Below are 16,649 nucleotides of genomic sequence, written 5' to 3' on the forward strand. Positions count from 1 at the left end.
CATCACTTCGGCATGAACGTTTTGCGCACTGTTAATTAACTTAACAGCTGCAAGGAGTCGAACTATAAATTCCTACAGACTTTAAAATTGCTTTGGTCGTCGGCTCCAGGGAAGTCGAGTTAACCAGACCACCACCCCCCCCCCCTCCCCACAACATTGCCCACCTACCCAAAATGTCAAAGGCAAAATATACGCAATAAAGTATGAAAATACCAGCGAAGAACATCCCGCAGTACTCAATATTTGAGTCGCCAACAAGGAGATAGATTTATTGACACGTAAAATATTTCGGTTTAATTTAAACCATTTTCAAACGATGGACAAATTTTACAAACTTCACGCAGAATTTTCTTCAGAATGAAATAAACAAAGCATTATCACCATTACGTTGCCTGCAAGTATAGTCGAATAAATCGTATTTTCAACGGTGTTTTTATCTCCTTTCTGTTTTTCCTTTGCTGATGCTTACTGTTTTTTGTAATTTTACTGCTCCAGGTTTGCATAAATAAATAAATAAATAAATAAATAGTTGTAATAATTTAAGGAGGGTATCCAACTCGACAAGGCGGTTTAAAGTGGAGCCCTCTTCAATATTTAAAAGAATAATATATTGAATACAGGTTAAATAGAATAAATAAAATATATTTATATATGTTCCTGAAAGGTTAAGGTTTAAAATTAGCTAATAACCTTTAAAAAAGTTTTAAGTTTTGCGTATAAAATAGAAAACATATTCGCTTCTTTTAGTTCAATTGGAAGACTGGAAGACTGTTCCAGTCTTTTGCAGCTTGGTAGACAGACATTGCAAGGCGGAAGTGAGCTCGGCTGTCACCGTTAATTCATGACGAACTCTGCAATAGAAGAAAACATAACTGCAATTCACTATCCAGTGATTTAGCAGTCTTGATCGACCAATTTAAACCTCGAAATTTAAGTTTTAAAGTAAGACCGAATTTCACGAAAAGACTGCACTGTTGCCCGATTTTCTCCGAATCGCGTGACCACAAATTCGCGTGACTAGGGAAATGAAACGAACATCGAGTCGTCCGATTGAATCCGCCATGTTGGACTGATACCGGTCATTTTCAACATGAGGCGGAGATAAAAATAACGAAAGAAACGCGTAATTCGCGTTCAAAATGTCTGCTATCGAATACAGCGATTTACTCTTTGAAATAAGTCGAAGACTCGACGAACTGAATGATCGCGATCGTTTACTATTTATGTGCAGAAAGAATCTGGCGACTGGTAGCACAGACAACATCCAAAATGCACTGTCGTTGTTTGAAAAACTGGAAGAACAGAATGATCTTGGAGCTGATCGTTTGGAGGTAATCAAAAGGCTGTTGAAAAGTTTCAAGGAATGGTCGCTTTTTGGAAAAGTTAGAAAGTTCGAGAGCAAAAGGAAGAAATACAACGACCTGCTCGAAGAGATTATTCGTGCACTCGACGAACTCAATGATGTGGAACGACTCGTCGCTATGTGCAAAGGAAAGATATCGGAAGAAAGTGAAGGCCGCATTCAGGATGTTCGATCGTTGATTAAAGAACTAGAAAACCAGAACAATTTAGGATATGATCGTCTTGATACATTGAAGGGGATTCTGACCGAAATTGAGAAAAATGATCTCATTAAGGAAGTGGAGGAGTTCGAAGAAGGAAGACATCAAGAATATGAGCTTGAAAGGAAGGAAGATGAGTTTGAAAGAAGGAAAGGTATCTTCTTTTTTTTTTTCTTTAGCCATAGCGACAATCGTAGGAGAGTCGAAACTGTGGGCGCTTGGCCGGGAATTTTTGTTCCGTCTTTCGATTATGGCATAGGAGTTTTAACTAACAAAATCCAAGCAAACAATAATGTAAACAAAAGGTGTCTGACTTCATGCAATTCAATTTTCAAAAATTTTCGAGACAAAAGTGTTTACAAGTTTGTGGAATAAAAAAGATTTACACTATAAGAGCAAAAAAAATCTTTCTCAAGATCAAATACCATTTCAATCGTTTAAAAACAGCAAACACATTTGTTGAGCCCAGCGAAAAACTAACAATGAATGAAATTGGCGGCCAAGGCTGAGTGCAATTTTTACAGTTGTTTTAATTTCAAAATGCGTGGACTCCTGATAAATGTAGTCTCGCCCCATGATTTTGCTGGAGTAGTTTTACACCAATAGTGTCGAAAACCATTAATTTTCTTTACGTTGGATTTATTTCTGTTCTTGATAGACATCTTGATAAGAGTCTATTTTGACACGACCACTTCGATCCGTATCCCCGTGAGGGGAGGGGTGGGACACTCCCATATGAAAGGAACGGAGATCTTGGGCTTTGGCTCATTTGGAGTATACAAGACAGAACGCTAATTTTTGTAGCCGTTAAGGCCTACACACAAGGACTTGTACTTCTAAAGATTAGTGGCGATGATTTTAAAATATTTTTATGGAACATACTCGAGTATTTGTGCATAGAGTACCCTCCCCCCCCCCCCCCACCACTTCACCGATTTTAACTTGATTGTTGATAGAAACAATAAGGCAACATATTGCGTTTGTTTGGCCGTTGCTTTAAAAATTGAATCAACATTGTTGCAAAAAATTAATGCTACCCAAGCCTTTACCCCCTGTTAGGGGCGAGCTTTTTCAAATACATGTCATGAACTGTAATAGTACAACTGTAGTACAGACCGTATTACACTGGCTAAACCCTTTGACGTTCAATTTGTGTGTACGATTTTGTTTCTTTATTTCAGCACGAGCGGCTGCTGTCGTGTCATCCGTTGGAAATAAATTGATAGGGGGTAAGTTGCTGTTTGTAGCTTGTAACATAGCTAGATGGCAAGCTTCTGTGTTTAGGCCATGCTTTCCACAGGTTATTGTTCATCACTTGTTAGCTACTTGTGGGCTAGGGATGCACGTGTTTCATCCACAATGTCGTGCGAAAAAAGTGATATATTAAAGGGACAGTGTCACCATGATTTAGTGCTACTTGAAAATGCAATGAAGGTGTTGGTATTGATAAGAAGCTACTAATAATGGCCTGACATTGCTAAAAATGTACTGTACTAATCATGAAAATTGTTCTAAAGTGGTTTGGCTACGGAGGGATTTGGCAGAAGTGGTCTAAATCTTTGAAATCGCCCGGCAGACGTTTTCAAATTCGACAGTGTCTTCCTGGAAAAATCGCTAACAAACCATTAATTCTATTTATTTACGACTTTTAGAATAGATTATGCCTTTTTTTTGTTTTTCAAAGGCTTTTTGTTGATCCTTGCATGGGATAGTGGTCTATTTAGCCGCCACTTTGCCTTCAAATCCACAATTAATTTTTTGTTTCTTGTCAGTGCTGAATATAAAGACTGTATTCAAAGTGGTTGCGGGTGGCATAACAGTAGTCTCTACCCTGGAGGTCCTGAGTCGTTGGTCCACGTTTGATCAGTTGGTCACCGCAGTTAATAGCTGTGTTCTTCCTGCTGGTACCGGCTTGGTTCAACTTACTGATGGCTGTGTGTGCCTCACAGTGCGAGCTGAAACTCTATCAGCTCTTACTACCTTGTGGAGTTTATACCAGGATGGGACGCTGGAGACTCGGCTGTACGACTTCTTTGTTACTGACGAAGTAAAAGAACGAGCTGGTGGAGAGGAAGTGGAAATGACTGTGACCATTGATGAACAAGAATATGAGAAAGCCTGTTGCGAGTTAATCAGTGAAGCTCAAGGTATGCTCAGTTTTGTAATCGTGTAATCGTTTTATTCACTTGGTTCAAAACGTACTGGGCGGAGAGGGAAGGGGCATACCTCTGAGGATCAGTTTTACAAAACAAAAACAAAAAAAATCCCTTTGACATCTCAGGTAGAACTTAGATATTTAAAATACAAATATGATAGGATTACCTTCCTTCTTTTTAGAAGCTGCAAGCAGTGGTGACGGAGAAAGAATTCGGAGAAACTCTGATTCAGCTGTGCATTTTGGACCGAAGGAAGAACCGCCGCTGTTAAAGCTCAAACACGCTGACACCGAATTAAAATTTCACGAACAGAGAATAGCAACTATTAAGAGAGAAATCGCCGCGCAATTGTCTCCAGAGATTCTAGAAGCATGCAGTCCTGAGGAAATAGCTTCCTTTCTGAAACAACACGAAAAGTGGAAAGGTGAGAGATTGATTGTACAAAAGTAAGATAACCAACGCGTTAGTGTTTTATCATGCGATCCACGCCAGAAATGAAAAGGAACGAGAAGAAAAAACCGACTCGTAACGTTTGTTTATCACATTCAGAAGCCGTTGGACAAAAACTGAAACATGTATTTGAGTGAACTATATATGTATTCGTAAAGGAACATGCGTGAACTGTGAAATGCTACAGCTTTATACGTCCCAGCCCTCATACGTCTAGTACAAAGTCCCATAAACATTTTTGTTGTCGTGGATGGTTTTGCAATTTTCAGTGATAAAAATAAAAGGGGGTGGGGGAGAAAAATAAATCGATTCGAATAAACCGGGTATAGCCTGAGTAGCTGACGGTTCTTTGATCTCCCGCTATGAGTTCCTCCCAGTTCAAAAAAAAAAACAACCCCGTATGACGCTACCAAGGGTATAATAAATAAAATGCGAAGCATAACTTTGATTTCAGTTGTTTTATATTACAAAGGACGTGAAGCTGGAGAGACGGACGAAGGAACTGATGAGCCGGAAATATCTCGACTACACAAGGCTAAATTAATGGATCCAGAAAAATTCGCTTTTGTTCAGAAGTATTTAGAAGATGCCCAAGACACACGCAGTATGACAACAGAGGCAAGTGACAGTGGTTTTGCAACACACCCTGCAGCATCCGAAATTGGAACGGATGAGATAAGCGGTAAATATCATACGACCATATTTTCTTAATTAAACCACATTTATACTGCGTTGCCCCTATGGCTGAAGCATGATTAACATACGGCGCGGGGAACTGAAGGACTATCTGAAGGACAGGAAATTTTTCAGTGCGGCAACTCTTTATTTCGTGATTTTGGATGGACGATATATTCCATCGTGTAGGTCATAGATTCTAAAAGACACAAACGACTTGCAAAGTAAGCAAAATAACTATTATTTTTTTATTGAGCTACATTCAAGTCAAAAGAGTTAGAGATGGATTGACTTTCACACTAAGATAAGTAGCAGGAAAAAGGGTCGTAACGGGACAGTGAATAAAGTATTTGTTTGCATGGTTGACTTTTTGTATCGTCATTATCATTTTTAAAAGTAGTCTTCTCTAATGAAAACGTCCATATCTTTTGTGAGATGAAGGCGCGGCAATGCTGTTAACGCTAAACTTTGTATTATTAAGTGATAAGTAAGGACCGTGAATGGAGTGAGCATCATAACTGTTGATTCACCTTTTGATAATCAATGAGTGATATATACTTTTATGTTGCATGTTTGTCAACCATGCAGAGACGAATAAACTTCGGTTGAAAGACCTGAGCGGAGATGTCACCCAGGAATTGATTGGAAGACTATACGCTGACGAGGCTGCTAGGGAAAAATTCTATCGATTTTTTGGGCTCAAAATGCAAGACCGATACCCGATATTAAAGAATATTGGACAAATGTTTCCCGACACTACTGTCAACGTGTTGAAAGAGTGCTTTGAGGCCCTGCAGTTGTATGATCTCACTGAGCTTCTGGAAAAAGTGAGACCGCGTTCACTTCGTCCTGCTCTTACCCCGGAACAAGTAGAAAACTTACAGAGAACAGATGATCGCCCCACAAAGTATCACAGTGATGTGGCAGTTTTGGTTATCAATTACATCGAAGAAGGTGACAATGTTAAAAAGGACAACGAAGAAAAGATTGAAGTATTTTTTAAAGCCCTCAATCCGCGGAACGAAGTGGCTATTACATCAATGACTTTCTCACAAGAAACACGTAAGATTGTGCAGGAGACCGCGCGGAACAAAATAGAGGAGGACCAACTAAAGGACGAAGAGAGGTCTATAAGGTATCAATTGGAAATCGAGCTACCTCGACAGAGAGAGCGTTTAGAGAAGAAACCTGAAATGCAGATGGAGAAAGAGGGTAAGCGAAGACTTCGATATATTCCGAGTAGAGGGCGAAAGCTGACTCCAAGTGAGATTGAACAGCAAGAGTTACGTCTGAGACGTGAACTGGATGATTGCATTGAAAAAAGGGCAAAACTGAGAGAGCAGATAGAGAAGAATATCGAAAAGATGAAAGAGCAACTGAAGAAGGCTGAGAAAGCTATATTACTGGCTATGGTCAAATGGATTCACAATCAAGGTTGGTTGACTTCATAAGCATGTTAACTACAGTAAAAACCCGCGAGTAAGAACCTGCATTTTCCCAAGATAGCCTAAACAGGTCCTAGCATAAATGGTAATTAGCTCAAATGTAGGTTATTGAAGAAAAATTTAAATTGTTGTTGTAATAGAGTTCTTGGTGGTATTCAGCCTTTTCCTTTTATTGATAATTATGTGATTATATCAAGTATGTTTTATTTTTAACCGTTGGCATTTACATTGCAGCTGGAGTGAAAAGGCTCCTAGGTGTCTCCAGAAAGAATCCAGAATGCCGACTTATCTAAATCGATTTTAGAAAATAAGCATCTATTTCCAAATTTATGGCTGAAGAGGTTCTTATAAAGAGGGTGCGAAACTGGCAAAGTTTAGCGTAACAGGTTCTTAAAAATTAGGTTCTTACTCGCGGGTTTTACTGTATTTCTCAGTTGTTTTCGCCCAATTTTCTTCTCACCCTACCTCTGTAAAAAACGTAGTAAAGGACATTCCCTTTTAGTGTTAAGTTAATAGTGTAGGTCCTTACAGACAAACGAACATCACTGGTAAGTGCATTTTGACCAAACAGGTTTAGCGTGAACAAGAACGAGAACACCCCAAATGTTTATCTGGGTGGGGGCTGCACAAGGTGAATTAAAGGAATTAGGCGTTCATTCCATATTAGACCTATGCTTGCGTTTTCTTTTGTGAAAGGGTAAATTACTTTTTGTTGGTTGGGTGTGTCTTGGTACAGGCCCCTAATGAGGCCTATTTTCATGTTTTAGTTCATTTTATTGTTACATTTAAATCGATATAATGTCTTTTGAATAAAGTAAGAAATTCTAATCGATTGGCTTTTTAAGGGAGTTTTTTTTAATGGATCAATATACTTCTCATCTTCGAGGTGACATTTTCCATTAAGTCGAATTGACAAATCTCTTCAAGACATTAAGGACAAGCGCTGACATTAAAGGCAAGCGCTGTCTTCTCCTTGATCAAAATAAAAGAAGACATCTTGAGTGGAAGAGAGTGTTTGAGAGCTAATTATATTATCTTCTGTTCTAGTTGTTTGTCGTGTAACCGTACGAAACTAGCCTGGGAACGGGTTCTCAAGTGGAGCACGCGAGCGAAGCGTGGCCTTTTCGCCTCACTTCGCCCGCCAAATTTCTTTTCGCCCTGTTCAACTTGGGAGCCTGTTCGAAGGCTATACGAAATAAGATGACACAAATTACAGGAACATAAGCAATTAGACACCTTAAGATTCACGTGCGCGATTCGAACGGCAAACCGCAAGCGGTCACGTGACTAGCGCTTGCCGTCACGTATGAGGTTATTTGTTCACGTTTTCGACGGCACAGGGAAGGTTTTAACGTAAGTCATTTACCTCAGCTTTTCATGGGCTCCAATTTGTGTTATCCCACGTATGAATGCTTTTGATATGCTAACCAATCCGTCTTAGTCGTTTCAATGTAATCCCATGTTTAGCATCCGTGCTCATTTTTGGCTACATTTGCTCTGTAGTCCGAATTCGGGACTTATAGAGCGTTTTCACTGACGTGACCAGCGGCCATATTGGTTTACTAAAACAAAAGATTATTTTGCATGAAATTAGAGTTTAATTCCTAGGGGAGTGGCTTGGTACACCAACATGGTCGCCATTCCTTTGTTTTGTATTACCGTGACGTCATACGAAAACGCTCTATAGCTAAATTCCGTGTTCTATAATTACATGAAATTTCTTCCCGGCGAACTTGGTGAGCTTTTGTCTTACTTTGATTTATCTTTCAATTCTTCTGTAGAAACGTTCACCTGTCTTGTGGTATTTGTAATCAGCGACTGGGATCAGGAATACCGTGAATTCCAAACAAGGTTAGATGAATTGGTTGTAAAGAAGTTGTCATTAATTCCAGATCATCCCAAACTCGTGGTTAGCCCTTCCTGGTGGAAGTTCATTGGTAAAGTTCCCGAAACTCTTCATGTAATGTATCCCGATGTTGAACGGGACTTCTTCATTTCGATGATTGAGATTTTCAGCAAGCGTTGGCAAACATTGGACCTTATTTCAATGATGCAAGAAATACAAAGGACTTCCCATGGCAAGGTAGGTCATTCTTCCTACAGTCGAAGGTTGCCGTTTATTACCATCCAGGACAATTTGTCCACTCGCCTGAGATTTCAGAAAAAGGATGAGAACAGTTCCTTGAAAGAGACATCGGACATTGCAGCTGACATATGATTGTGCGAACTCAGATCCTCTGTTTAGGTATGGAGTTGCTGTTCATTTCGGATACCGTCCGATTGCTTATAGGTCTAAGTGATAAATAATATAGCGCACTCTCTTTTCCTTTCATAAATGTTCCGTAAGTTATGGTTTAAGGCAACTCCGAACTTTCTACTGTATTGTCCGACAAAAACTTATTTTTGAAAATGTTGTACCAAAAGAAGGTCATTTCTTTGATCTGTCAAAAATGACTTTTGTGAGACGCCAATTGATTAGCCAAGTCAAAAGCTAATGTACTCGAAGTAGTTGCTCCAGTTTCTTCGTTGAACTGAAGTTTTGTGAAAATAAGGCCCGGTTCAGACTCCGCACTTTTCATGAGCCGAACTCACTTCGAATTTGGACCGACCCAAATTGACAAAAGTACTCCTGTTGATTCAGACGCCGTACTTTTTGGCCGTTCCGAGGCCATTCCTAATACAGTTCCAATAAAACCAGTCAAAATACACTATAATAATTTATGAATTAGGATCGGCACATAAAAAGTACGGCGTCTGAATCAAAGTCGTTCCAAATGCGTTCCACAGGCGAAATTCGCGGCCAAGCCAAGCGGGAAGAACGGGTGAGCCGTTCCAAATTGAAACAGCCGTTCTAATTTGATTCAGTAGTATTAGTAAGAGAGTAGAAACAGTACTGACAAAAAGTGTTGCTGATTGTCTAAATGTTTGTCAGTATTATTTCGCATTTTTAACATTGAATGGTTTTCCTTGTATTTGAATTTACTCATGGAATACCCTGTTCAAACAAAGGCTTTATCAAGCTTTTTAGTTAACAGTGGGTCAAAGTTTTACGCGTTAACTTTCTTCTGATTTTTATTGATTGTAGAAAGTTTTTAGACGTTTTGAACCAGAAGTTGAAGCTGTAAAGTTGTACCAGTTTCTTACTTAGACAATGTAAATAGGTTTTGTCGAAAGACATTAAACGTTTCTAGTACACCACGCGAAGTTTTCAGTACAGAGGGCAGAACTGTAGCTTCGTAAGAGATAAAAACTTGAAAAGGAAATCTTTTATTAACTTGCGGCCTAGATCATCAATTGGTCAGCCGATGGTAGAAGCTGACAACGCTATTGATATGTTAGGGTTTACGATTTTTGGATTTGTTTGTACTGACACAGTTTCACAAAGCATTTTGAATTTTCTTTCTTTGTAAAGTCTTAAAAAAAACCGAGGTTTTAGTCAGTAGCCGCTCTCAAATAGCAAGTTCTCGTTTAACTGTTTCAGGCGCCAAATGAGATAATTTTGGTGCATTAGCTCTTGTCAACTTCGTTTGTTTTTATGTTTTACACGCGCACGTGTGCAGTGACATGAGGAACAAATCTCCAGAGAACGTCACGTTCAGAAAATGAGGCAATTTTTTTTTCTCTAATAATTTCTTGTAACTTCTCTGGTACATGTGTATAACAGTTAGGTGTTTGGGTAACCAAATTCGATAAAGCGTTTAAGTGCTACCGACTGGAATTTTCGAGAAAAAAATTTCAAAACTCCTAATTCGCATTTCTACATATTCAGTCAAAAGAAACCCTTTGGTGAACTATTTACGAAAATGACATTTAAAATTTTCAAAGGGTTTTTATATTTGAGAAAATCGGCAAAAGGTTAAAAGGCCGTTTTCGCGTCCCCGCCGCCATAAAATTTTGTCGAATTTTTGTGGGTATTCAAAACACTCGTACGGAAAGAAGGTTGAACGTATGAAATTTATCTTTGGCAGGTATGCGGGGCATCCAATATACTATACAGAAACCTAAAAATATTGCAAAACGATGCAATTAAACAGATCTTTTTTAAAGCCCGAAAATTGGTATTTTGAGCACTTTGGTAAACACTTGAAACAAGGGTAACTTTGGTGGCAAAAATCGTGTCCTGGTACATCGAAATTTGGAATAAAAAATAGATCGGCGTCAACTACTATTATGGTACTGTAACATATAAAAAATCCAGCCCGGGCAATTGAAAAACCACCCGTTGAAAGAAGTAAACGCATAGTGAATATTTCATGTATTGACTACAAAAATTGTCACGGTCACGCAACACTAGTAAACACATTTCGATCTGATTTATTCAATCCGTTTTAGTTTTGCTCACTTTGGCTACAGTTTATGCTCGAAAAAGTCTACCTATCTTATGTATAATTTACTGTTTTGTATTCATATAATAATTAATTTTAGAGGATGGGATAATTGATCTGACCGCAAAAATACAAAGGTCAAGTTTCGTGTCATATTTACCGACTTTGCCGCTTGCACTGTGTAACTCGCACTGTGAAAGAAATAAAACAATTCAAAGCGAAATGTCTTCACAAAGTAGTCTCGAAGCGTGTCATATTTTATCCTGGTGGTTCTGTTTCATTAAATTACTAACTATTTAACACTGGTAAAAGTTATTTTTAGTTCCGGCTGTATCGATTCTGTAAAGTTTTTCGAATACCTCAGTCTGTGTGTCAACAACATGAATTTTGCAAATACAGTATGTGTTCATAAACAAGATGATGATCTTATCGACAAGCGTATCTATAGGAGAACATCGAAAAATGAAGTAACTGTGTTCAACTGCTTGTATATTTTCCTTTTAAGAGTGCGGGTCCTCGACTTGATATTATACGCCAGAACTGATACATGTACATGTTTACAAACCCGACGTTACTAATTGAACAGTTCGGTAATCGAACTTGATCGAACTGAATCGAACTTAATCGAACGATTCGGTTCGATTAGTTCGATAATCGAACAGAATCGAACCCAAAACTTTGTGTGAGAGAGTTCGATTCCGTTCGATTTCCGAACTAATCGAACCAAATCGAACTTAATCGAACACAAAAGACAAATCTTAAATTCACCCTCATACAACCAGATAATTGAACAGTCTGTCTAAGTAACAGTAATAAATGAATAAATTTTTTATTTATGGACTTTCGGCAAAAAAACCCGAAACGCAAAGTTCAACAGACAATAGAAAATAAATCCTCCTTCACTCTAGTTCTATTTCATGTTATCAACCTATGGAGTCCCAAGTAGTCTGCGTAGCTGGCGATTTCGTCGGAAAGCACGCGTGGGAGATCACACCCGTTTATTGGGAACATACCGCCATTTGCAGCCAAATGTAATTAGACCGTGAATTTTACGACCGTTGTTTTTTAATCAACATCCATTTTCCATGATTTTCAAATCGAACCCAGTCGAACTTAATCGAGCCTAATCGAACTTAATCGAACGTTCGATTTAGTTCGATTACTCAAAATTTTTTGTGAGAGTTCGATTCTGTTCGATTACCGAACTTAATCGAACCTAATCGCGTGATTACAGTTCGATTCAGTTCGAGTAAGTTCGATTAATCGAACGTTCGATTTGGTTCGATTAGTAACGTCGGGTTACAAAGAACTGCAAGAACTGGAATTAGATGTCTGTCTGAATGTCTGTTAATTTCCTGTTTAACAATAACAATAAAAAAAAAAACACTCTTGGCTATAAAGCAAAAGATACTATACCACCAGCAGCAGCTTACCATACATGTCCAAACATAACAAGTATTAAACGATTCTCGGCTGGTTGAGCAAATACCAAACACATTCGAAAAGGCGAACTCCACAGCCGTTTTCAGCCGTCGTCAAACTCTCCCCTTCGCTCCACTGTTCCCAAGCTGTCTGCCTTTCTCCCGTTTGCAATTTTTACACAGGTTCTCTGTCTTTTTACTGCGGCATTCACAACCAATCTCGACTCACTCTTTGTACCTCCAGACTCTTAAAATCAAATTACATCCTTTGGATAGCGGGGAAAGGGAAGGTTTTATACGGATGTTGGGTGGGGGTTGGGGGGGGGGGTAGGGGGTCAAGGTTTATTTTGTCATTGATCTTATTGTCCCACAAAGTGACTGACCAGATTGCCAGAATTGCAGAAGTAATCGTTACCTTAAGGTTGCTATTTTTAGCGGCTACTTATTTAAGCCATTTTTCTGAGCAAGATTTAGTGACTATTTAATTTAGCGATTACAGAATGTGTTTTTTTAGGCCAGGCCCTTGTGTGGGAAATGGTCTAGGCAAACTCTCTTTCGAAGCAAAAACTGTGGCAGCTACAATTCTTTTGCAATGAACTTGGACTAGCTGTTCCTGTTCCACAAGTGAGGAAAAGGGCTCTTTATGTGGTCCTGTTGCAAGAACTTGTCCAGGAATGTAGTTGCATGAATGCGGGACCAAGTTAAAATGCTCTGTGTTCTGTTGCGCCTGCAACTATTAAAAACAGTGGCGGATCAAGGGGAGAAGCCATTGGGCCCTGGTCCCCATTATTGTTAGGCTAAACCGAGGTCCACGGGACCAAGAAAAATCATCTTCAAGAGCTAATTTCAGGTAACGATGATTGGGGGCCCCACCTACCTAAAGGTCTGGATCCGCCACTGTTTAGTACACATAAGCTAGCTCCTAATAAATTGTCCAATACTAAGGCTGCATTCATTATGTATCCTACAGGGGGGGGGGGGGGGGGCAGAGGATTTTAGGGGGGTTCTCAAATTTTTAGAGCAAAATAAGGGGGGATATGAAAATTGTTTAATATCTCCTGGGGGGATGCTTATTTTTTGTAAGATTCTGTCTAGCTTTTGTAATAGTTTTAAAAAGTGAAAAAAGAAATGATAAGTACAGCAGCTTCTTTCAAGGATTTTAGGCAACAAGGGTACCTCTATTACCGTATTTATTCGATTAAGCGCCTAACCTCGAATAAGCGCCCACCTGGAATAAGCGCCCACCCTGAAGGCAGAAAAAGTTAATAAGCGCCCAGCCTCGAATAAGCGCCCACCTCCTCCCCCCTAAAAAAGGATAGGTGGTACATGTATGTACCCAATGAGATTGAAATTGACAAAGTACTACTAACTTAAAAAGAGTTTCCCTTGTTTTCTTAGTATTTTACAGGAACGTTCAACGAACACTTATAATTCTGCTTTGGTACATCTTCAAATTTTGTTGTTATTTGTTGTTTCATTGCAAAATAAACTTACTATTTACTGAAAAATAGTGAAAATTTAATAAGCGCCCAGCCTCGAATAAGCGCCCACCTCGAATGAAGCAATGAACGCCCACTCTCAAGGTCCAAAAATTTCAGGGCGCTTAATGGAATAAATACGGTATTCTGAGAGACTATAGTACCTATTTTGAAGTTTTTTAAGTAGTGTGCCTGGCCTGTAGATGTAATGTTTCGATACAGTATAGAAAGTAAAACATCTAAAATGGAACCATTTAATGCAACCTCAGAAAAATGATAAGATAAGGAGAATAATGGCACATGTCGCACTTGAGAGGAGTGATGCTGAAAACGAGGGTGAAAAGGATGGCAACAGCGGAGAGATGAATCCGTGTATAAGTGTGATAGTGAGAGTGATGATGATGATGAGGTTGTTGCTTTTGTCAACGAGAGTGACAGTTAAATCCAGGTTCCTGTCAATACTTCTGGTAGTACTCGTACACGAGCTGGCAGGCTATCTATACCTAATTCGCGCTACTTACTGGCTGTTATAGGCATTACATAAACAGTCCAAGCTCTCTCAATGTTCTTATTAAACATGTACATATCTTGAAATTTCAAACATATGTAGTGTACTATTATACAGATATTTATTTTGATATTTCTTGAGAGGGAGGAGGGGGGGGGGGTATTCTTTTTTCGGCTGATTGCTTGGGGGGATTATGAAAATTTCTATGGACCTTGGGGGGGATATAAAAAAATGAGCCGCTGAAAAAAAAATCCTCTGCCCCCCCCTGTAGCATACATAATGAATGCAGCCTAAGTGTCGTCGTACTAGCCGTGCATTTAAAATTACTGTTTTATACACCTCGAGTGACTTCTAGTACACGCATCTCCAAGCTACGTGAGATACGACAAAGAATTGTGCCAAAGTCTTCATAACGTTGTGTGGCCCTCTGCATTTAATCGTCCCACATATCCTAAAATAAGGCAAGGGGCAAACCTTCAAATACTGAGAAGTGGAGACAGGAAATGATTTCCGACCAATTTTTTTCTGCAAGGTTGGTCCTTTTCTTCTCTCTACTACAAGGTTTTTTGTCGCTGTTGTTTTTTTTTTTTAGTTAAACCTCTCTTCCTGAATTCCTGTCCACCTCAGTATCTGAGGGCTGAGGGCCAACCCTTAGCTAGTTCCCAGGCTGTTGTCAGTACAACATACCTCAAGGGTGCAATTTTTAACGGCTTCTAATTTTAGTGATTTGAGCGAGTAGCACGAAAATTGCTAAATTTAAAAGTACTCGCTAAAATTAGTCTTCGTCAAATTTAATACTCGTTAAATTTTAGTACCTTCCTCCCCCTCCCCAAAGGAAAAGAAATTAATCATAATCGACATCAAAAATTCTTTTAAGAAATGGATATCGAAACTTTGTTCTTTCTGACAATGCCGTCTAGTGATTCTGTTCTTTTACTGAACATTTATTTCCATCTTAGCTATTACTTTATGAAATACTGGTTTACACTGGGTATCTTTTTTTCTAGGGCCTGCTGTTTTTTTTTAAAAAAATCTGAAAATCGCTAAATTACATTGTCGCTAAATCTTGCTCAAAAAAATCGCTAAAATTACTACCATCTTAAACCTTAGGGTAACTGATTACACCAGGTAATCTGGTCAGTCACTTCGTGGGACAATAAGATCAATGACAAAATAAACCTTGACCCCCTACCCCCCCCCCCTCCCCCACCCAACACCCGCATAAAACCTTCCCTTTCCCCGCTATCCAAAGGATGGAATTTGATTTTAAGAGTCTGGAGGTACAAAGAGTGAGTCGAGATTGGTTGTGAATGCCGCAGTAAAAAGACAGAGAACCTGTGTAAAAATTGCAAACGGGAGAAAGGCAGACAGCTTGGGAACAGTGGAGCGAAGGGGAGAGCGTGACGACGGCTGACAACGGCTGTGGAGATCGCCTTTTCGAATGTGTTTGGTATTTGCTCAACCAGCCGAGAATCGTTTAATACTTGTTATGTTTGTCCCCCATGTTTGGACATGTATGGTAAGCTGCTGCTGGTGGTATAGTATCTTTTGCTTTATAGTCAAGAGTGTTTTTTTTATTGTTATTGTTAAACAGGAAATCAACAGACATTCAGACAGACATCTAATTCCAGTTCTTGCAGTTCTTTGTAAACATGTACATGTATCAGTTCTGGCGTATAATATCAAGTCGAGGACCCGCACTCTTAAAAGGAAAATATACAAGCAGTTGAACACAGTTACTTCATTTTTCGATGTTCTCCTATAGATACGCTTGTCGATAAGATCATCATCTTGTTTATGAACACATACTGTATTTGCAAAATTCATGTTGTTGACACACAGACTGAGGTATTCGAAAAACTTTACAGAATCGATACAGCCGGAACTAAAAATAACTTTTACCAGTGTTAAATAGTTAGTAATTTAATGAAACAGAACCACCAGGATAAAATATGACACGCTTCGAGACTACTTTGTGAAGACATTTCGCTTTGAATTGTTTTATTTCTTTCACAGTGCGAGTTACACAGTGCAAGCGGCAAAGTCGGTAAATATGACACGAAACTTGACCTTTGTATTTTTGCGGTCAGATCAATTATCCCATCCTCTAAAATTAATTATTATATGAATACAAAACAGTAAATTATACATAAGATAGGTAGACTTTTTCGAGCATAAACTGTAGCCAAAGTGAGCAAAACTAAAACGGATTGAATAAATCAGATCGAAATGTGTTTACTAGTGTTGCGTGACCGTGACAATTTTTGTAGTCAATACATGAAATATTCACTATGCGTTTACTTCTTTCAACGGGTGGTTTTTCAATTGCCCGGGCTGGATTTTTTATATGTTACAGTACCATAATAGTAGTTGACGCCGATCTATTTTTTATTCCAAATTTCGATGTACCAGGACACGATTTTTGCCACCAAAGTTACCCTTGTTTCAAGTGTTTACCAAAGTGCTCAAAATACCAATTTTCGGGCTTTAAAAAAGATCTGTTTAATTGCATCGTTTTGCAATATTTTTAGGTTTCTGTATAGTATATTGGATGCCCCGCATACCTGCCAAAGATAAATTTCATACGTTCAACCTTCTTTCCGTACGAGTGTTTTGAATACCCACAAAA

The 16,649-nt window shown here is 38.9% G+C and overlaps 1 protein-coding gene across 4 annotated transcripts in view; it reads left to right on the forward strand.

The window, feature by feature from the left end:
• The first annotated feature begins 962 nt into the window (after nucleotides 1-962).
• Nucleotides 963-16,649, forward strand: part of LOC144643904 (uncharacterized) — a 37,362-nt gene continuing 21,675 nt past the window's right edge. Inside the window, exons 1-8 of one of the 4 annotated variants that reach the window (XM_078503294.1) lie at nucleotides 969-1,716; nucleotides 2,744-2,791; nucleotides 3,335-3,709; nucleotides 3,900-4,142; nucleotides 4,641-4,850; nucleotides 5,432-6,277; nucleotides 8,070-8,540; nucleotides 9,399-9,984. In XM_078503294.1, the coding sequence (XP_078359420.1) occupies nucleotides 1,140-1,716; nucleotides 2,744-2,791; nucleotides 3,335-3,709; nucleotides 3,900-4,142; nucleotides 4,641-4,850; nucleotides 5,432-6,277; nucleotides 8,070-8,506 (2,736 nt within the window). In that variant the 5' untranslated portion in view covers nucleotides 969-1,139 and the 3' untranslated portion in view covers nucleotides 8,507-8,540; nucleotides 9,399-9,984. Of the gene's footprint in view, nucleotides 1,717-2,743; nucleotides 2,792-3,334; nucleotides 3,710-3,899; nucleotides 4,143-4,640; nucleotides 4,851-5,431; nucleotides 6,278-8,069; nucleotides 8,887-9,398; nucleotides 9,985-16,649 lie in introns of those variants that run through there. The other 3 variants (XR_013568995.1, XM_078503293.1, XM_078503296.1) reach the window with 3 other exon arrangements.

This window comes from Oculina patagonica, chromosome 2 (assembly GCF_052425735.1).
Source record: "Oculina patagonica isolate OP01 chromosome 2, crgOcupat, whole genome shotgun sequence".
Lineage (NCBI taxonomy): Eukaryota > Metazoa > Cnidaria > Anthozoa > Scleractinia > Oculinidae > Oculina > Oculina patagonica.